Source organism: Acyrthosiphon pisum, chromosome A1, assembly GCF_005508785.2.
Source record: "Acyrthosiphon pisum isolate AL4f chromosome A1, pea_aphid_22Mar2018_4r6ur, whole genome shotgun sequence".
Taxonomy (NCBI): Eukaryota; Metazoa; Arthropoda; class Insecta; order Hemiptera; family Aphididae; genus Acyrthosiphon; species Acyrthosiphon pisum.
The window spans coordinates 112,133,672-112,158,175 of NC_042494.1; the positions used below are offsets into that span (position 1 = coordinate 112,133,672).

Sequence of the window (24,504 nt, forward strand, 5' to 3'; positions counted from 1 at the left end):
ATTTTTTGCTTTTTGGGATTAAACCAATTTTAATACAGAACACACGTCATATACATTTTAAATAATATCAGCTGTTTGTATTAGTTACGAATAATTTAAGCATTTTAACATAACAAACAACGGATATTGATTTAGATAGATATTCATTTTTAAATAGTAATAATGTTCTTAATAATCTTTTAGATTCGGAGCAATAAATGTATTGATTTTAAAATGTCATGTATTTTGGTTTTTGTGTCTGGAGAGTTTTTTTATAGAAGAAACACTAGACACAATGCTTTGATTTTAAACTTCAACATCTTTTCTAGTAGGAAAGTGAATATAGTTGGTACTTGGGGTGGGGTAGGATCAAAAGTCAAACGCAGTATGTACTTATTTTTCTTTAAAATGTGGAAAAACAAAAATTTAAGGAAATAGAGTTAAAATACTTAAATTTGTAAAAAAAGGTTCCTCATAAGTGTTCACACTGCAACCAAAAAATCTAAAAAAAAAAATAATAAATACAATTTTTTTCTAGTCATTTTAAGTTAAAATTTGGATAAAATAATATATTTATACGAACCGTAAAAAATTTAGTTATTTGATCTTTTGTTGGAATCAAAAAGTATTTTTCGCGGGGATTTGAAACTATAACGTATATTTTTATACTTTATACATAAAATTACTTTTTCAAACATTAAAAATAATTGTATGCTATTGGTTGCTTATATCGTAAACCCAATCACACCGATCTACGGTAAGTTGGTATTGAATCAAAAGTACTAACAATAATATTATATTTTGATATAAAATATACTATGTTCTACTATTGTAATTAAATATTAAAATAATATAACAAATTCAATGTTTTCAGCAATACGATTTCAACCTACCGAATTATTAATAGTGAAATAAATTATTATAAAGTAGCAATATATTATAATATATATCATGAAATATATACTTAGTATTTAGTAATATAGGCGACGGACCTTTTTCACCCAGAATGGTTTTTCATAATAATAACAATAATAATTTGTAATTATTTCGTATTGAACTCAAATTTAAGTCATACATTCCAGTGACATACTTAATGACGAGGTAAACTCGACACCTACTATACAGCAGAGCGATTATCTTCTCTCCCACTTTTTTCGTTATATCAAATTGTAATCCTGTCTGAGACTGGCATGTACCACCATTTTATTATTATTTTATGTATAAAATTCTCATGCTTAATTAAATATTTTTTGAATCTATAATAGTTACCTAGTTTGTAAATCACTGCAATTTGTTACGGTATAATATTATATTATGTTGGTAATTTATTCAAACAATGTAGAATTACGTAGAAAAATTCATATTTTATCGTATCCTCTATAATATTTTATATTTTGTTAGTAGGTAGGTAGATCGTAAGTAATTTTTAAACTATACGTAAATTATCGTTTGAATATATAATTTTTAGATTTTGTTCTAAAGTTAATTTAATAATCGTTTACCTTTGTGCTTTTAAATCTAAATAATATAGCGAGACTTAATAGAACAATAACACTTATTATATATTATTGTATAATTAGATGGATTGCGTTTAAGTTATTCTTAGTTTACAACGCGTGGTTAGTGATAATTTGAATACCTGACGTATTGCATTGAAACGATTTACATTTTACAGTCTATAAATTTATTGGTAGAATTATATGGTTTTGTAATTATTAGTAAATTGTTTGTTAATAGTTAAAACATTTGTATGTATTTACTAATAATATATCGACTGAATATCGTTAATACTCGTATAGTATATTGTATATATGAAATGTAATTCAATTTATGAACAACAACGTTTATACTATAGGTATACGCGTTATTTGTTTTACAAAAATGCAAATAATTTAAAATAAATTCCATGGTTCACGTCCAGCATACACTTTAATATAAAAATAAATTTTACGAATAATTTCCATTGTAATTCGATTACAATTGTTTACACATCACGATTAAAATGTAAGCTAAATATTAATAACAACTTTTCAAAATATCAAATTTATTCAAAATTTACATTTTTATTTTAGAAATCTCTGTCAATAGTACTGGTTCGTTTATTTTATTGTTAAATAAAATAATTTGCCTGTTACTCGTTAAGTAAATGTTTTTTTTTGGTGTTTTGAATATATAATATTTTTGAGGTGTTGTAGTAAGTTACGCTTATAGCTTAATCTTTGTTTTAAAAAAATTAAAATTTGAAGCGTATAGTAACACTGAGTTGAGGATGCTGAAAAGTGATAATTAGCTGTATTAAGTAGGTACCAATAATATTGTACAATAATCTATTTGTCCTAGATTTCGGCTTAAATTCATTGGAACTTGAAATATGAAACTGGAAGTTTTCCGTACAATTAAATTAATTTATGAAAATGATTGAATTTTATTCTGACCCAATTTTTATTTATCTTAGTAATAATATCCTAAAAGCAGCAAATTATTATGATTTAATTTAATTATCTACTCTTTTTTTTTTAGTTTTATTACGAGTGTTCCATATTATGTTTAAAACAGTTTATTAATGTTAGCATGTATTATAGATTATCGGGACAATTGTAAATTTTATCCATACGTTGTATGTTGGCAGTCTATCAAAATTCTTTTTGCTTTCTTCTCAATATATTCGTTCGCTTCAATGAATACCTACAATACATTTACTAGCAGGTATAGAGAGATAATACATGCGTTGGCTGAATTATTGTGAGTTAATACGTAAAGAAGTATATGAACGTAATTTATTATCGATGTACAAATATGATGTCAGAGTATGTCATAATTTAAAATGAAACTGTGTAAGTTTTTCAGTTTTTGTATTATGTTTACATGATAGTAAAACTGAACTAAATATTACGATTACAATGATGAATAAAGACTGTTATTTCTTTAACATTAAGGAACTAATACAATTTATTTATTACAATAATATATTATTTATTTATTTATTAGGTACTGAAAGCAATAATTTAAATTAAATTTAAGAAATGTATACAATATAGTTTATATTTAATATTCTTAACCTTAAGGGGATTCAATACCGTGATTTTCTGTTTTTGTCTAACATACGCGTGACATAGTATTTTAGACGTGTTTTTTGCCAAACATTCCTATTGACCTATTGAAGGGATAAGAATTCTGAAAACAGATTTGAATTTGTCGTCAAGTCTACTTAAAATCCATTATCCCACATGTTTGATATTAACCCCCAAATACCTAAAAATGTCATATTAAAAAAGAGTATTTAAAAATAATTTATGATCTCTATGATACCATTATTGTCGTATTTTTTAATTTTTGAGACGTTAAAATCAAAAATCAAAAATGTGGGAAAGTCAATTTCAAGTAGACTTGACGAAAAATTCAAATATGTTTTTAGAATACTTATCGCTTCGTTAGATCAATTGGTATGTTTGTCAAAGAACCAGTCTAAAATCCTATGTCCTATTCCCTCATTGATTGACCACCGTGAACACTAGGTATTTTTGAAAATAGTTTAATATTCCAAAGCGTATTCATTTGACTTTAACGCAAGGCGCCTGACAACAATAGTCATTGGTTTCATATTACTCATTTAATTACGCACAAATTTCCACGGGGTATTTAAATTTATCCAACTATTTTGACTTTGTGAATTTACTTAAATAAACCGCATATATATTAAATTAAACATATTTAGATAACATATGTTAACACTTTTGGTTTAGACATTATTTAACGCCTTGTTATAGTGTTATTCGTTATAATAATTTTAATCGCAGTGGATGAGTTGATTCCCGGAGACCTACTTTATGTATTAGTTGATTCCCGGGTCATTAAGATGTACGTACGATTTGATTCCCGGGTCATTAAGATGTATGTACGAGTTGATTCCCCATTGTTGTAGGTATACCAAGAACGTAGGTAAAGAGTTCGACCGTCAGACACAACGCGTGCTCATGTCCACCGAGATCACGCTCGAATTTACGAGACAAAAACATTGTATTTGATAATTATATTTCCCCAGAAGCATGTTTTTCACCAAGTATATGGGCTCAATTCTCCACTACTTTAAACAGAACTACGAATAGTTGTGAGAGTTTTCATTCGAAACTCAATAGTTGTTTTTATAGAGGGCACCCAAATATTTATGTATTTATAGATGAGCTGTTAGAAATGCAGTCGGAAACGTATATAAAATGCAAAAGCAGTGGGATTAGAAATTCTAAGAAAAACCAAGAAAAACAAATTTTTTTGTGAGAAGTGATGTTACGGTAAACTGGTAATCTCATTACCAGATACCAATTTTTAAAAACAGTGTGTTTTAAATTTTTACCAAATAACTAAATTTTTTTAATAATATTTTTTTACCTAATCACTACATTTTTTAATAATATTTTTTTTACATTTTTTTACTAATAATTTTAAAATATGAAAAAACTAAAAAACAACATTTTTGAGAAACTTGTCAGCCAACCTCCTCGTCATGATTCTTGGGTTACGCTAATAGTCTGAATATTTGACTAAATATTGAAAAAAATAAAATAAAATGACCAGGGAATCAACTCGTACATACCTTTTGATGATCTGGGAATCAACTCGTACGCAGCCATTTCAATAATGATAAATTAATATTATAAAAAAATGGTATTTAATTTACATAAAGTGGTCTGAAAAATCTAGTGGTATTCTCTAAGATAAATATAATAATAATTTAAAAAGGCGTAATCAACTGGCAGCCGATCTGTTTATGATATTAGTTGTGATTGGTCGAGACGACTCATTTCAGAAGAAATTAGCTTATTGAATTGTTTTTATTGAGTTTTAAATTTCTGATATGATGTTTACCTTGGATCTTGGGTTATATAGCAGATAAGAATAGTATTTTGATGCAACCATTCACCTTAGTTAAGCATCTACTAATACTTTTGGTAAATTATACCTCGAGGACTGCAAAATAAATATCGACAACAAAGCATCTCAATGAAGTAATTCTGATTAGCCATCACTATTTCCTTCTCTTTTTATTTCTCTCTCTCTATCTCTGTCTATCTCTGTCTTTCTCTCTATAAGCGAGGATTTAAAATAGTTTTTAATTATTATTCTCATTTCGCATTGTTATACATACAACTTATTTCGAATTTGTATACAAGATTTGGAAATTTCAAATTATAAAATCATGAGTAACTTCTCTTATTTATTTATAATATTTATTCGGAATTATATGTAGTTTTTATAAGCATAGAATATGAGATATTAATATTAGTTATCGTGGCTTATAAAAATGTAATTCACCGTTATGGCTGCTATTCTATCAAATGGAAATTAAAATAATAAACTCGCATGTTCAATATAATAATTTTTAAAATCTGTTACACACTTGTATGATTCCCATAGGTAGCGAGTCCAACATTTTTTTTATGAAATAATGTTGCCTTGACAGACAGTTCTAAAATTAAAACATTTTTAACATCATATTATATTTTGACAAAAAATTATTAAAAAAATAACACACTTATTAAATTATGTTATTGATATGAAATTATAAACTTAAAATTATTTCATATAATATGAGTTATAAATTATAATAATGTTGTGCTGTCGTACTGATATTTTACTTTGAACGAATAGTTTGAATACTTTGAACACTGGGTATACTTTATTAATACATTGAAATATTGAATATTGATTTATTATTTTAGATTATTTATTTTAATCATTTAATGTTATCCGGAATAAGATGAGTAATATGATAGTATGAATACTAAATAGTAGGTATAATAGTATATGATAGACGTAATTTTTGTGTATTAAAATAAAACTGAGTGAACATTTTTTTTTTTGTTTTCATAGTGATTGATAATATTCGCTATAGCTCGTAAATTTATGATAATAAAAGATTTTTAATATATTTATAAACATTTTAGGCAGTCAATTATAGGCACAAATTTGGGGGTTTTAGGGGCTAAGCCCCCTTCCCCCAAATCCCAAACGATATTTGTGCCTATGTGCGAGTAAATTTGACACTATAGTCTATAATATGTAGATTAAATTACAAATAGGTACTATAATAGGTATGGTCTGTGAGACATTTATGAAAAGAATCACTGTTATGGAAATTATTACCAAAATTGAAAATGTCTTAGGTAAAAATACCTATACGTTTATGCAACATTTAATCATATTTTTTTTTACATTAACAATTTTTTATGTACATATATATTGTTATGTAAACATTAGAATATTAATAAAATTGACTTATTTCTTTGATATATAACAAAATCCTTCCAGACATAAGAAATAATAATTGGAAATTTGTGTGAACTTTTTTAAATTTATATTTCAAGTATAAAGTAAACATGTATTTTATGTAACAAACTACGAGTAAACAAGGAATACATTACCTTTTAGGTCAAGTGTTCCTTGCACGAGAAAAATTATTTTTTCTAAAGAATATTTTCAGAATTTTTTATTTTTTTATGCTCTTTTTTCGAGTAGTTTATTTGGACATGCTTTCTCTCGATAACCCACCTCATTGTTCCAAAGACGCTGGTGTGAAGATGACTTAAATTATCAAAATCAATTAATTCAGTCCTATATGTCCTATTTTTACTCTTGTAATCTCGTATAATTGTATATATTTGTTAATATCAAATTTGTGTATTGTACTAAACCAATAATGCAAGTTATACATTTTTTAATTAATAAAGAAATTAGATATTTTAAAGTATAATATTGTCTGTTCTCGTCACGTATGATATACTAACCAAAAATAATATACAATAACTGTATCATACATAATATCATGCGTGACACGATGATATTTTTATCAAGCATCCGTATTCTGTACTCATTGAAATAAATATGGCAATTTTTTTCTAAATTTAAAACTATTGTAGTATAAATATGATAGTGTTAAGAATAAAAAAAAAAATGTTTTTATATATTATTATATCATATTATTGACCGGTAAAAAAGATCTTTTTTTTCAGGGATTATTTAATTTAGGCCATTTGGGATAATATTGATAATTTTACAACAATAAGACAAATAATATCATTTTAACTATTAATTAATTTCCAAATGTATAAATTACCTTTGTTACGTTTGTGTATAGAAATATAATATAATTTTTGAACAAAAAACTTATTAAGTTTCATATAGATAAGTATAAATTATTTATATTTTATTGCCCAAAAAGTACAAAAATAACACTAAAAATCAATATATACCTATGTAATATATAATATATACTATAGTCTACAACAATACTAAAACCGTCGATTCCAGTGAAAGTTAAATGAATATGAACACTATTGTTAGTAATATACAGTGTGAATGTTTCATGAGGATAAAAACTAAAATTAATTTGCTGATAAAAGAGCTGGCTATATTTTTGTTGAACGAGTACCTAGTGATGTTTTTTTTTTATTTTTTTTTTTTATTATAATAATGCTCAAATATAATGTGTATAATTTTTTTTATGAAAATGTGTTTCTTAAGCGAGTTTTTATACTTTAGTGTTTCATAGTATACCATTGCAAGTTATTAACAACAAAAATAATGTGCGTTTTACAAACGTTGTAATGTTTAAATCTCCGTTTCAATTTTCCTACCTAACCAAGTTTTTTTTTTTAATAAATACGGAAAGTTCTACGTTATTATCTGTTTATATTCTTAAATGCTTATAACATAATATATCTTATGCTGCAGAGAGACATTACTTTAGATGAATATAAACATGTTAATTTCTAGATATGGTAATAAAAATAATAATAACAAATATTATTCAGTAACAGTAGTATAACACCTATTTTAATTCCCCTCTTCAGTTAACTACAAAGTAAGAAACTCGTTATTTGTGAAAACACTAACGTTTTTTAAAAATATTTAACTTATACAATCTTATACAATTTTTATACAAAACAACATTTTTAGAAAATTATTAAATTTTTTATCATTTCTTATGGTTATCATTTGTTAAGATTTTTACTCTTTTAAATGACTGCATGTATATTTATAATTTAATATTCCGAAGGAGAACATTTTGGAGAATTTTGTTCTATAAAAAACAATTAATGAGTTATACATACATATTTAAAGTTTAGATGAGTGGAGTAGTGGACTAACATTTTGCGTGGTATCCATTACCACTCAACCCCGTCACCTAAACTTTAGATACTTTTAACTCATAATCTACTTGTCCAAAATTTGATTTTTATATATCGAAGTACTCCAAAAACATTCTGCTTCAGAATAAGGAATGAAAAATGTATGTTGTCATTAAAAATTAAACAATTATAAAAAATATTTTTTTTTTAAAACATTTGTTTAACAACTATAAATAATGTAAAAAATATTTCAGAAAACGTTAATAGTTTTTGAAATAATGAATGTCTTACGTTAAATGAATAACGTTTATTTTAATCAAGATATGCAATTGGCTTTGTGTAAAGGAAATAATTGTTCTGTCGGGAATTAAAGATATTCAATTTCAAATTTTGGAAATTAATTTAGTGTCAATTAGTATTAAATAATTCAATTTTCCCCAATGATGTATATATTTTCTATATGTAATTAGTTAAACGATTTTAAATTAATTTACTTAATTTTATATACATATTTATTATAGAATTGCTGTTTATTTCGGAAATGTTAAACATACGATTAAGATTAGAACTTTGGAAATTAGTTTGGACTCGGTGTACATTAATGACTTCAAAAATAATTATACATACGGAAATGATACTGATTATCACTATATAGATTCCATAAATAATTAAAAATTTTAACATTGATAAAATGAAATAGTATGTATTAATACTCTTGTATTTTATGTAAGTATATATTATTTTAAAATTGAGAATATAATGATGTATCAATCTATGATCTATCCTTTCGTATATTAAGATGTTTACATTGTACCTAACTAAACTAACGTCTATGAAGTAGGTATAGACGTATAGTTCTTGTAAACACATTTTTAATAGGTTTTTAAAAATCTGTTTCCTTTAATTGATAATCATTAATTATAACACTATAGTTTAGTAAAAATTAAATCTAACCAATTCACAATGATATATGACTTATGTGGCAGTTAGACAGTTGCAATTGTTGTCTATGGTAGTAATAAACAGAAAAGTGTATTTGTTTCTACTTAACTGATTTTTTTTTATTAATTGTTGAGTAAAAGTTGTTTTTATATAATTTATGTAATACATACAATAATAATACAACATCATGTCTATCGTTGAATGTATCTTCTAATTAAAAAATTCACTTGTTTGAAACAATCTAGAGTAATTTTAATTATTGAGTTTGATAATTGAAAAGCAGATTCCTGGACAAACAAGAACTTTTATTAACTCGAAATATTTTCAAGACATTTTTTTTTATATAGTTTAAAGTTTGTTTTTATATTTGATTTAATCGATGTATAATTTAAGAATATAGTTTTAAATTCTATCTTATTGTGAATAAAGAGAGTATTGAAATGCCGTCTCGTAATCAAATATAATATCATTAAAAATATAAAATTAAAATGTTATATTAAGATCATAAAATATAAAAGTACCTAATAGTATAGTTATTGCAACTAGGTATTTTTAACTGAAATTACTATAGGAAATGTTGTGTCTGATATCTTTATAAACAGCTTCAAGAAAAAAAATCAAATTTGAGCATAGAGTATACTATTAACACGTCACAGCACTTCACATCTCTGCATTTTTCTGAACTCGCAATACGTCAAATATACTTCGCTTTATATATTACATAATAATATATAAATGGCTTAGGTTCTGAATTCATGGTGGTAAAATATTTTTAAGAAAATAACGCATTGTTACTTCTTATTTTAATTCCCTTGTGTTTATTTTTTAAGAACATTGCAGCTGGTACTTAAAGAAATTATTTTCTCTCGTGGATTACATAAATGCCTGGTTGATATAAACAATACAAATTACAAATATAATATACATTTATGATAATGTATGACGTGTATTTCTTATTTTTATATACTTGTGCATTTTTTTTTCTTTGACAGAATGACATTCTTTTAGAGTTGTCATTTTTGAAATTTTATTTCAATATAATTTTTCGTTTTAAATAATTGTATTATACTTTTGATTCCTACTGAACAAGTTTTTAAAATAAATAAATAATATGAAATGCTTAAAAGTTTATAATTTTTTTCAGCATGCAGTAAGTTGTATAAGGTATCATATTGTAATATTCATTAATCATTACCTATTAATTTGTTAAATATTTCAGTATTCTTAGAAATTTAAACTCTAGCTTTTCATTGATTGATATAGAGATTAAAATATCAATAAATTGTCAAATTATTTTTTTACAAAAATTAGTACATACCTAGCTCATAGTTGTGATAAAACATTTATGTTATTAATTGAGCATTTTAGTGAATGTGTTAAATTCAGATGTTACCAATTTCAAACACAAAATGATATGCAAATTGAATATTATTAGGATCAGAACTATCTATGATATGATCAGTGAGTTATGTTAGTTGGTTTTTAGATTTAATACGTATTTCGCAAACGTCACAATCGATCTTAAAAAACCTTTAAACGAATTAAATTCTATTGAATAGTATCGAATAAATCGTATTTGTATTTTGCAGATCGTACCTGACTTATATAGTTACTTGCAACTGATTTCAAATTTCAGTTATCACATAGGTAAATTTAATGTAAATTTTGAATATAATGTTATAATAATATAGTGCGTATGTATTATTTATATGAAATGTTTGTTTAAAGTTATACTAACGGACCATCGGACAGTATCAATAAAAAATTTTTTTCAAATACCTTATTATAGAGGGAACCCAATATTACAATCACTAATTTTAATTTCACATTTTTTTTTATACATTATAATATTCTTAACACTGCATATTTTTTTTATTCGAACAAAACATTAGAATATTTTTCATTTTAAACTTTATTATGTAACCTTTTGTGGAGATTGAAAATTTTTTAAAAATATTAACGGTAGTAAATTGCAGTTGAAACGACAAAAGCACAAATAGATTAATATTTAAGACCTATATCACAATATTGGTCGAACGGTGTAAACAATATATTCGATTGAACTCTCCAGCAGAACTTCCTAAAAAAATATGAAAAAAAAGTATCGTTTGAGTTAAAAAGTTTTATTATATCGAAAACCTTGATATATCCTTTGATTCTTGCTATGTCTTTATACTTGACAAAAATTATAATAGATTAAGCCTTTTTTAGATTCCTAAATAACTACCGAGTCGATTAAAATATTCCACTAGATTTTTATAAAACATATTTACATATTTATTATTTATTATTTTCATTATCATTCTTTTAAAATATATTTATAAATAATAAAATACCTACTGATAAAATAATAATTTGAAATTTTGACTTAGAAGTTTTAAAAATACATTTTATTTCCTGCATAGGATTATATATCCAAGTTTTAACAATGATAGTTGTAAATTCAATTAGCTCAAGATTAATTAATATAATATTAAGAAAATGAATAAGAATTATCCTTAAACATAGACTAAATAAAAGTCCAGTATTAAAATAACAGTTTGTTAATATATTTTTATTTCGTGATACTGACATGTCATTCGGAATTTAATAGGTTAAAATTTTTTTTAAGTTAAACGTGAACATCGATTGGAATAGCGTTAGGTATAAATATGTAAATTGATAATACATTTTGAATGAGAAAAAATTAATATTTCTCATGGTTTTTTTTACCACAAGTCATCTCAAAATTAAATTTGACATTAATTTAGTTTCTACACCAACGCGATTACGTTATAATCTGGTTCGGTAAAAAAGCGAAAGAAATATTAAGAACTAATCATTAATTATGTGTATTGATTTTTTAACGTACGTATTATATTAATCTTTATGACTTTAATCTTGAGGAATTTTGCAATATTGATGATTATTTTTAATATGACGTTATACCTATAATACACGTATCGGTGGTGGTGTAATATTGAATATTATTTTAAATAAACAATATTTTTATTTTTACAAGAAATATATAATCTATACCTAAGGGCCCGTATTATAATAGCTGAACCCCGATTAAACCACCGAATTCGGCCGGTAAAATCAGTGGTTCAAGCGTAACTGAGGTTTAAACTATGATTGTAAGACACAACAAGACTATATTATGTCATATGTGTAAGATCTATTATATATAAATAATAAATTAAATAGTATTTAATAATTAGAGGATAACATTTGAGGAGAGAAGTCACCCAATATTAATGATACTCACAGATAGATTCTTAAAAATAATTTATACACTATAAATATATATATATTTTTTAAATTAGTATATATGTAATTTGCGATTGGTAGGTAATTAATATTATGCATATAGCAGATAACGACACAATTTACGTTTAAAGTCATTGAATGCGTCTTGAAGGATTACCAGGAATTGTGCGGAGTGCGAGATTTAAGCAACAATAATACTTAATAATATTAATTTAAGATGTATACTTATAGTTTGCTTAATAATTTAGTAAAGATATCGTATTATTATAAACTTGTTATAGATTATAATAATTTTGAGTCATTTACTTATATATATCATAGAATCATTAGGTATGGATATTAATTGATATTTGATACTGTAAATTAATAATCTTGTTCATTCTTTTTAGTTTTTAGTTAAAAAATTTAGAATTCAGATAGTACTGAAAATAACAACAACGTTATAGATTTACAATATGATAAATCGAATAAAAAGTTTTTTTTATTATTGGAACACAATAGAGATTTGAGTTTTGATTTAAATTTAAAGTTTTTATTATGATTTAATGATGGAGATAGTATTATTTAATCTAAAACGACAGCATAACTGATTCGGAATTGACTTTCTTTTATTTGCTTCAAATCGGAATAAACTCGTTAATCAGCTTCAGAATGACAGCAAAAATCGAACAGTAGTTATTTCTTAATATGTTGAATTTTTCTTTCTTTAGATTATAAGTTTATGGGTCATTTAACTTACTTTGATTTATATTTTTGAATTAGTTTGGACAAACGTGATATAATATCCTATTTAAAACTGCTTAAGGGACAATTTATTTAAAATATGTAAAATCTAGACAATTCCAATAAAATTCTTGCACTTGTAAGTAACGATACATGTACCTATCATAATATAATATTACGAAGTGAAATTAAAAAAAAAGTCGTAATCCGAAATTTTTGTTTTCGTAAGTAATAAATAGGTACTGATATTGATTCAGTTTCCAATTAAATTAATTTTTATGATATTATTTACCATACATCTAGTGATTAAAGGTGTAAATAGACTACTTTAAAATGAAGGAAAGAAGATAACAGGTTGAGAACCACTAGAAAATCTAAACAAATTACGTAGATAACGGCTGATGAATTATGAGGAAATATTAAGTACCTATATTAAATAGGTATCTTTATTATAATAATATAAAAATATAAAGTATTTAATATTAATATTATGTTAGTTAATACGTAATATATATTAAAGCTTAAAAAACATACAAATAAAAATATAAAATATAATTTAAAGTTATTATTGATTTTGCTTAAATGTTTGCATTTTATAGATGCGTAGTTATGAATTAAATAAAGCGTCTGATTTTAGACAATTTCTAGTGTGGTTTATTCTCTTAAACTTATATAATCACTATAACTTGTCCATACAATTCCTTTCACCATGTTATTTAAAGAAAAATGTATGAAAAAAAAATATAGTATATTATGGGCAAACAAGGAGTATTATATATATTTCCAAAACAGGATTTATGCCGATAATGTGTTTGACAACGGATAACTAAAAATTATTCAAAAATATACAGTATATTGTTCATAAAACACGTCACCTATGTATAACATATAAAGTATATATGTCCATTAGTGGTGTGTCCTATAAACATGGTAAATATTAGTATAGGAAGTGTATATATATTTTAGATTTTGAGAGATATCGAGGAGTTGGGAAATTTTAAAACTATGTATTTATTAATTAATTTTAATTAATTTGTTTAGATTAGGTTGTGATGGAATTCTAGGAAGATTTTAGCAAATGCTCTAACAATATTTCATACAAAAGTTTTTATCGATTAAAAATACTGGTGTAGATGTTTGTTTTCTAAAGTATGACTCATCGTTTTAAAATATTGAAAACTGCTAAAAAAAGATCATAGAATTTTATAGTAAATTCGTTTTTATAATTCTTACGCGTATGCATATAGTCCATTTATGTTTCACATAAGACTTGTTAAGCTATGCGTTATGTGACACATAAACTCACTATGCATACGGATAGTATAACCTATCAAACTTTAACCTAACCTATCATAACAATCTGTGGTATCCATAAATAATTAAATATTTAAAACCATATAACTGTAATACTTTACTAGTATTGTATGATAATACATCCATATATTATGTTTTTAAGACACCTGTCGACCAAATATCTTACCAAAATTGATTTAATTATTGGTCGAAAAAAATCTGAAGATTAAATCAGAATAATTATTAGACGATCTCTTAAAGAAAAAAATAAATTGTATACAGTGTAACTATAACAAATATTGATTTTTGACCGTTAAAAAATACGTGATTCTAACAATGGGGTTCGTTCTACTCTTGAGATGAGTTGGCTTTTGAACGTTAAATTCTGTCGGCAGATAAGTCAGATAAGCATCTGCCGGTTTTTTTTTTTTTACATACATTAGCTGCCCCCAAAGCCATTTACATACGTGAACATTGTTCGAATCGGGATGGTTTTTTGTTTCAATTAAAATGCAACTGTTTGAGCACACTACACATATTTGGTTTGAAAAATAATATATACATATATACAATATTAATAACATACTAACCTTGGTAGAATTATGGTGCAATGAATCGAATGCTTCTCCTTTGGATATGAGGTTCTTCAGTTTTAACGGTTTTTGGACAGGGACGTTCGAATGACCGTTCGATAATCCATCGGAGGCTAAATCAATGAAACGACTACTGACCAATGATCCTCTTTTTGTTGTATTACCCGGTATGATTAATTCTAGCGGAACTGATTCGTCCGGCGTGTCACGTGCCATTCTTGTCAGTTATTTCTAAATTAATTCAAAATAATATTTAAAAATTGTTAAACTACCTACTTAAAACTAAATTGTATTGATTGATTTAGATTTAAAAAAAACCTGAAATGACCTACAATGCTGTATTATCTACTCTAAATGGATTTTATTTTATGACAATAATATAGGTGTTAAAAATTAAACGTACAAATGTGTTTTGTCCTGGGAAATATTTTACGAATAATAATGACATTTACGATTGATTTTGCAATATTTTTAAACCTAGAAAAATAATATTATTATAAAGATATATTATGATATTTAAATTAAAAACGTATTTGAATATTATAATAATATATATTAATAGTTTATTATCATTATTCACTATAACTAGTATATCCCATTATTCTAACCACGGTTAAAAATATTATTGACAATAATCATATTTTGACGATTTTCATAGGAGCCTTAAAATAATTAAATAAGATTAATGCATATTCCTAATGAGTTTCTTTGTGTTAAAATACTTTTTCATCGGTTTAGCATTACCTAACTATTAAGCATGACTTATTGGTTGTTTATTTCAATGAACCCTTTTAAAATGTTTAAGTGTAATGAATAATTGATTTTCTTTTATTTTATTTTACCATTATTTCTAAAAAGAACGAAGAAAATTTGTGGAAGAATTTTTTTACATAGTTCTAAAAAAAAGTCATTTTTTAGGTTTCCAATTGTACCTCATAGTTGGTTAGGCCACTGTATATGTGTTAAAATATTGAATTCAATGATAATTCATTACCTACAATATAATATATGAGCAGCGATTCTCTGCAGATACGCAGTGTCTATTTCTAAGGATATTTAACTTAGTTTATTCATATAACTATATTATATAAGTAATTTGTTTGTATAATAATAGTAATAGATAATAATCTAATCTAAACATATTTTGGCCAAAAACCTCACATATATTTTATATACAATACCAACTATTGTTTATAATAATAATAAATTGTTCTATGTGTATAATTTATATTTTTTAATTACTGTAAAAACAACTTTGGAAGAACTGCCAAGTAATAAATTCTTAAATTTTTAGGCTTTTTATGAAAACAAACTAAAAAACTAAAAAACAAAACAAATTTATTATAAACAGTTCAAAAAGAGCCAAAATATTTTGAAAATGTTATCAATGTTTAAAAAATTATATTTATAAATATTTAGGAAACATTTTAAGTATTCAAGGTAATTTATTTTTAAATTCAAACGAAAAAGCAAAATCGATTTTAACGATTTTATCGTTGCGTAAATATTTTGTTTTTCAATAATTTTTTTTTTTTAGTTTTCCCCGATTAGGTACCACTGCTCCAAAAGATGAAGATAGAAACAAAACGTGAAGAATAAAAATTTTGAGCTATGTATAAAATAAATTGTACAGGATTGGAACATAAAAAGTAGAAATAACTAACATTAGTCAAATAAAAATATAATTACAAATATTCAAGTCTTACAACTGACCTTTTCAAAAATACTGTGATTAAACTTTAAACCAAATAAAATCTATTCAATGATTTTATTACAAGTTAAGTTTATAATTTATAGATGATTTGCTTTTATTATATGGGGTTTAACATATAATAGAAATTATACGCTGGTAACAAAATACGTTCGATTCGTAATTAAAATTATAATTTTCAATTATCAACATATTCAACGTCTGTGGTAGAAATTAAATACACATGGGACCAAATGGTAAACACAGTTAGATTATTTTATCGTTCGTTAATTTCCCCCCTTAAGTATTGTCAGTTAAACTGTTTAATAGTTAAATGTATATAGGTATACACTCAATAACGAAATAAAAATATAAGTGGTTCAATAAGCGCCTTGGGGTGGTTAATGTTTAAATTATATGAGCAAGGGAAAGGGGTCAAAGACTTGTGCTTGTAGTTAAGTAATATTTGCGAGTTATCGAGGAAAACGTTTTTCTTACACTATCCCGTGGGGGTATTGTTGTACCGGATGTATGTATTATGTTCATCCAATGAACCGGAAGGGTCGATTATATGGCACTTGTGTTAGAATAACGTTCCGACTGACCGCAGTCGCCTGCCTCTTTACATACAGAGCACAATAATTATTCTTTTTGTTTCACCTTACCCTCTTTTCGGTAAAAATTAATAATAGTAATAAATTATTTTTAATGTCGAAAATAGAAAATAAATACAAAAATACAATCGGTGTGCGCTGCAACACTGTGTTTTACCTCTGTAAATTATGCCTTTGGACAAAAAAAAAATAATGGAAATATAATAATAATAACAACACTCTATTGACAGTTTGTATTATCAAGTAACAAACAGACTGCTGGTTCCTGATTTTAAATGAAGAGTTTTTTATTACTGTCAAAAATGGCTTTTAGTTTTGACATAGGGTTTTTTTCGTTAATGTATTCGATACATATTTAGTAATAAATATTATTATGTATTTGTTTAACGGAAAAATCGCCAATCGGCGAGCCCTTTTTATATTGATATTTACTATGTGGAATAATCGAAAAAACAAATCGCTTTGGAGACGAACTTTATTAACGAGAAATGTTAACTGTCTAAAAATGCAATGTACGTTTTTTCTATGTGTATTAACATTGGACATATTTTTCTTGGGTAATTGTATATAATATTTGACCAAAGTCTGAAATAAAGTCGGATTTATCGTATTTTTTTTTTTTTTTTTGTGATGAATCAAGGTGTATCTTTTGTAATAAAATAATAATACACATAATAAAAGTAAATAATTTTTGTATGATTCTACTCTTATATGACATTTCTTAAATGTAACGACTGATCTATAAATATATATTACTCCTAAAATAGCAATAATAATATGTCATCTTTAACATCTATTTTACGTAAAATAATAAATTTGGATTCCATACTTCCGAAAACTAGAATACTCAGTTAAAATATTATGTTTATATATTTCATTATAAAATGTATATAGAAGTCTTGAGTATTATTTTGATATTTTTTATTTTAGAAAGCTGTTATCAGGGATTTAAAAATAGGAGAGTTTGAATACCTACTTATAATTCAGATTGTTACTTGATATAAACTCGAGAGTAGGTAATTTAGATAATGTTCTTTTTTATAAATCTTATAATAGTTTCGTGTAACCAATTCTGTAGCAAAATATATTATAATACAGTGTGTGATAGGCATACATCAGAACAGATACTACTTATATGATATTTTAAATAATTGATTACAATTGTATATTATTTAAAGTAGTAAAGTATTTGTATGAGTTATTGTTTGTTTGTAAAAATGTCAAATAAAATAAAGATTTTCTTTTAAACCTTCATAGAATATTGTTTTATCGTATACATGACCACATAAATAAATAATATTTTCATATTAAATTCTGTGTGGTAAAGGATCTATTAGTTTACAATGAATTCGGAAAAGTTGTTTGAATGCAATATTTTATCATAACTCTCAAATGTAATATCAAAATACGAAATACACCATATCCTGCACCAAAGTGAGTGAAGGGAAATGAGTATCTTACGTAAATATTTAATACAGGTATATTGTGACTATTTTTTTTAGATTATTTTGTTAATTATTTTTTAAACTTGACGTTTATCTGTTATTCTATCATCGTGAAGTATTAAAATGAAATTACTTTAAACAGATCGTATGTTTATAATAATTGATATTTTTTAGAGTAAAGTATAGAACACAGATGACAATTAATGAAATAGGGTGTAATGTATTGGAATTACTTATATGCAATACAACTAAATAATAAGACTAACATTTCAAAGTATAAATCAAATATAACAAGACAGATTAGAGACAATAATATGTATAACAACATAAGTCTATCAAGAGGATTAGTAGATATAACGATGAGCGAGTGGATGAAGAATCATAAGACAGTTTCATAAACGGTTTAAGTGATAAGACAAAGGAATATCAGAGTAGTATAATATTAGATTTATAAGGTACGTTCATATTAGATAATTGTATGAAATATATATAGTATTATTAATCATGAAAGGTCCTAAAAAAAAAAAAATTTTACTCACTCCAGTCTGGATAATACCACTGGAAGAAAAAAATTGTTTTTGGTACTTCATAAATAAAAACGTATTATTTTTATTGTTAGAAATAGGAAATATAGGTAGATTTTACAATAGTTGTGAATTGAATAGAACGATTATATACAATTATAAACCATACACATATACATTTGGTATATAATATTATACATAACATTGCATTTAGGTAACCAACAAAAGTTATACAATTAATTATAATATAGTTCAGAATTCTCCATCAAAATATACAAAAGTAATTATTAAGAATTATTATCTATATCATGATATAGAATGACTAATGCTTATAACTAATATACGTACTATATATTATATTTATATAGGTACTTAAAATGTATGTCAGTTAAAAATAATATATCTATTATCTGTCTCTGATCCTTATTACTAACTAACACAGTAAATTAACTTAAACATGCATTTTATCCATAATTATTATTTATTTATGTTTATTATTGAGTTATTTTAAAATACTTACTTAAGGTATAGTATTTTATAAACTTTTCATTATTTGTTATAAATATTACACAAAATAATAACATGAATTAATTACTATAAACAATATGGAATAATATATTAATAATATATTTGAATAAGTTATAGATTTATTGGCTTTTAAATCATTTTCTTTTAAAATAAATTAGAAATACTGAATTTAGTACAAAGTAGTGTCAGTAGTTACCTATATTGAAAAAATGATTTCCATTTAGATTCAATTTCAAAATGTATTTTCAATGCCTACACTAGTATCGAAAAAAATTAATTTCTATCGTAATTTATTCACTTTTGAATAACAAAAAGGATATTTTACACACCCGATGGTTTTATCTGTCTGATACACGCCACATACTACGTACTCTTATTATTAGATGTTTATATTAAAAATTGTTTTACAACTTACAAGAAGTATAACCATTTGGCTAGGAACAGTAGGCAATATAAACAACTTATTTTTTACATATTATAATAGAGGATAGCTTAATCTGTAAATTTGATAGGCTTAAAACTTTTATTACTTAATTATAAAATTATAATAGACTTATTTATTAGACACTATAAAGTTATCTAAGTATACGTATTATTAGTACCTATGTATACGTATACTTAGTGAATATGTTTTGTCTCTTGGTTTATAACATAAATAATTTCATTTTCATTTTTCGTTGAACCAATTTATAACAGGTACTTAGATATTAAACATTATAATTACCTATCTTAATACAGTAAATACATTTTTGTATCCCTTGTAAAAATTAATTGTGTACCTAACTATCTACAAGCAACTGAAAATATTCATAACTTATAGATTAGGCATTTAAAAAGTGCACTTTACATTTATTTTTACCATTTTTTCCCGAAGTGATTTCTGTAGATTTTAGCATTATAAACGGAAACTCAAGTATACCATCGAATTCATAATACTATAATTCAGTGTTATTATACATATTACCTACTAGATATAAATAAATAATAATATATACAAATTTTAAATTTATAATTAGTAAAAATTGAATTTTTGAAATTAGAAAAATCATTTTTTAAATCTAAATTATGTAAGCAACAAATAGAAAGCATGAAAAATGAATTATGTATAGTAGATTTTAGGTATGAAATATAAATGTAAAATATATTATGAACTTTATAAAAATATATGAGTAGATAACCGATAAACATTGATTATTCGTCATAACTTGTAATTCGCTTACTAGGTACCCTGGTACCTACATACAGCATACAATGACAATTGATTGATAAAAATATCCAATAAGTATTTTAGTAGAATATATTGTGTGATGGTTCTTTAGATCTACTGAAGGTACTAAAATATAAGAAAAAAAGTATAAAATAATGTAACCTTCTTTTTTTTTAAAGACAAAAATATTCGGAAGGAAATAACTTAAAGACAATTTTATACCTAATCTATGCTAGGTAGATATTTGTTTTTTTTTAAATTTTATGGTTGTGATCTAAATTATTTAACATATACTACACAATATTATAAGACAAGAGATTTGACGATTTACATTAAGCTCTATCAACAGTCAAGCTCCATAAATTATAAAAACTATCTATGCAAAAAAAAATTGTGGTATTATAATTATCATTTAAAAGGTAAAAAATGTATCTGAATATTGGTAAAAGTTTAAATTTTCAATATGATAAAATATTATAATAACCAGGAACACAATGATTCGTTGTATTATACTAAGAAGAAATATTTTGTTCTTTTAGTTTATACAGAAATCATTTTTAGTTTTTAGTCGATTATTTGATATTTAATAAAGGCTTGGAGTAAACACAATAAAATTCTGCACATAAATATTTGTTTTTATCTTGATATCACAGTACTGTTAGCTAAGTTATATTGTTATTATCATTTACAGTTGACAGTTCCTTTAGAGATGTAATAATTACTTTTAAAATTTAAATATATTGTTTAAATACCTATAGGTTACCTACCGCTATCGAAAAAGTCATATTTGCATAACTAATTAAAGGTACCTACCAATATTGTTTTTGAAACTTTGAAAAAATATTAATTTTCATAGTAGTATGAGTTTCCTATTATTTTATTATTAAAATTCCTTAATAACGCACATGATTCATTTTTCTTAAGACAAGTAAGTACTATAATATTTATTTACTTATGAATGTGTTAATAAATAGTAAGGACAAAAGCATAATTTTAAAAATAATTTTTTTTTAAATAAATATTTACGGCTTATTTATTATGGTGCGTGAGATTAGATGTAATCTTTGGTATATTGTATACATAATATTTACGTTAAAACAAACTATAGAAGGTAGATAGGTACACAGTATATTGTTAGCGTAGAAACTATTAAAAAAACATCTATATTTTTATTACTATTTATAGATTTATAAACCGGACGTGATTGTTTGGATTTCATTAACCCAGATATTATACTAAGTGTTAAAATATACTTAATATTTGTTACATATTATATTATAATATTATTAAATGTTGTGTTTAATATTAAACAACGAAAGTAAACAAAATATTTTTGGTATTTTAACTTCAAAATAAAAATGTATTATTTTTATTCAACGTCATATTTGTAACACAATATTCAAATCAAAAGAAATCTGAAATTTAAGACCATTAAGTTGTATTATAAAAAATTGAGTTTATAAGGTTTATCAAGCACTGTCACACTGATAATATTGACCTACTGTACTATTATCTTTCATAATGTTGAATGACAATTGGCAATAGTTTATTACTATCGTCTATAAGTATAGACAATTGTGTTCATTAAAAGTAGTATAAATAAAACTATATTAATTTATAATAAATGTGAATATAAAATATAATTAATGTATATTATGTAGATACATTCATATATTTATATTATTAAATGACGAATAACCACATTGATTGGAGAAACAAAACAATCTGATTATAACAATATGTTATAAATAAATAATTCCAATAAATTGGATAATGTTTTTTTTCAGATTCATTGAAAAATATTTAATAGACATGTTTTTAAATTTCATTTGAGAATTTATTGTGTTTTCTGTTTTATACAGATTCTTATAGCTGTATTTAAAAAAAAAAAATAATATTTATATGTAAATACTAAATACTAAATACTATATAATAAATATAATTGTGCATTACCTATTTAATAGTAGTAGGTAGCTATAAATATTGGAATATGTAATTTTAGACGTATTTTAATCATTATAAAAGCAATTTAAACAATATTTAGTTTAAAAATTATTCATTTAATAATTATTATTATTTATAAAAATAATATTTTCTTTTGCATACCTATTTACAAGAAATATTATAAAATAAAAATAATAAAAAGTTATATTGTCAAACCAATACATCTCACTTGTATCACAATATAAATCAATGTGACGTCTACTGAGTGTTTTATTATTTTTCATTATATGCTTTTTATAAAGATGACCCTTCGAGATTGGTCTAACAGAATCTTTAAGCTCCTAACCACTACACTGGTTGTAGTTGTTAAGCCTTGGTAATAATATTGTAATATTCTGCAATTTAAGTTTAGTAAACTTTGACAGTATAATTAATAAGCATACCAATAAAGCACTGCTAACATAGATAAAAAATAAAATTATATCTCAATTATAATATATAATAAAGTTTTAATTTACACTACGAATAAAATCTTTAAAACTGCACATAAACTGTATAAAATTTGTATTTTTATTGCCCCGCCGTTCCTTTTTTTGTATTTATTTTGTTTTAGTGTAATCATTTCAAATATGTATAACATAATATTTAATATTTATCAACTATACCTAATATTTTAGCTACAGATAAATGAGTTTTCAATATATTTTAATTTACTGTCAGTATTTTGTTTACAATCTTCTTGTGTTCTAAGAAATAAAAAAATAATAATGAAAATCAATAAGTTATTTAATTTTTGTAGTGGATCATAAATTGGATTTTGTATTTTCCTAAAAAAATTTTTTAATATTATTGATAGATTTAAGAATCCAATATTATTTTCTTTAAAAGAAGCTTCACTCGTTTTCGATATATTTGTCTCATACACATGCATAGTGATATCAATGTATATTCTATATTAAAAGAACGGTTCCGTTAACTTGCTGAACAAGAAAAATAAACCTGTAATCAAATTGCTGGATAAAAACTTAACTTTTTTCCATAATTTTTTTATTTTTAAAACGAGTTAAAATTTTAGAAAAAACACTTATGATTTAACTACCGTGCAGGCACCAAATGACATATTAATACAATTCGTGAGTAATGGTTTTAGATTCTGAGTGGAACGATGAATGTATTGATTTTACAATGATGTGTGTTTTTTTTTTTTATTTTTTTTTTAATTTTTTAATTTTTTAATTTTTTTTTTTTTGTGTCTGTGTACACGATAAGTAGGCGAAATAATGCTTCGATTTTCAACTTCAGTATCTTGTTCGATTGGAAAGTGAATATCGTTGGTGCATTGGGGAGATCAAAATTTAAAATTCCCAGTAATTTTCAAAAGCACCAAGAAATACCAAAGAAAAATTAAGCAAAAACGGGAATTTTTACGCAAAATCGATTTTTCACAAAATTGAATTTGGTTTTAGGTGTATTTTTAAAAAAAATGACCGTAGACACATGAAATTTTGACTGAATGTTTATATTAGCATTTTCTATACACCATAACATTTTCAAAATATTTTGACTTATTTTGAACTCTTTACGGACATTGTCAGTTTTCAATTTTTTTTAGTTTTTTTTTCTAAAAATATCAATAAAATTTTATTT

The 24,504-nt window shown here is 24.2% G+C and overlaps 1 protein-coding gene across 5 annotated transcripts in view; it reads right to left on the reverse strand.

Annotated features, from left to right (window-relative positions):
• The window catches only part of LOC100160390 (nitric oxide synthase, salivary gland), a 98,848-nt gene that overhangs the window by 56,826 nt on the left and 17,518 nt on the right, over window positions 1–24,504 (reverse strand). For all 5 annotated transcript variants that reach the window (XM_029488058.1, XM_029488057.1, XM_016808483.2 and 2 more), the window contains one exon: window positions 14,903–15,136. In XM_029488058.1, coding sequence (XP_029343918.1) covers window positions 14,903–15,121 — 219 coding nt within the window. In that variant the 5' untranslated portion in view covers window positions 15,122–15,136. The remainder of the gene's footprint in view (window positions 1–14,902; window positions 15,137–24,504) is intronic.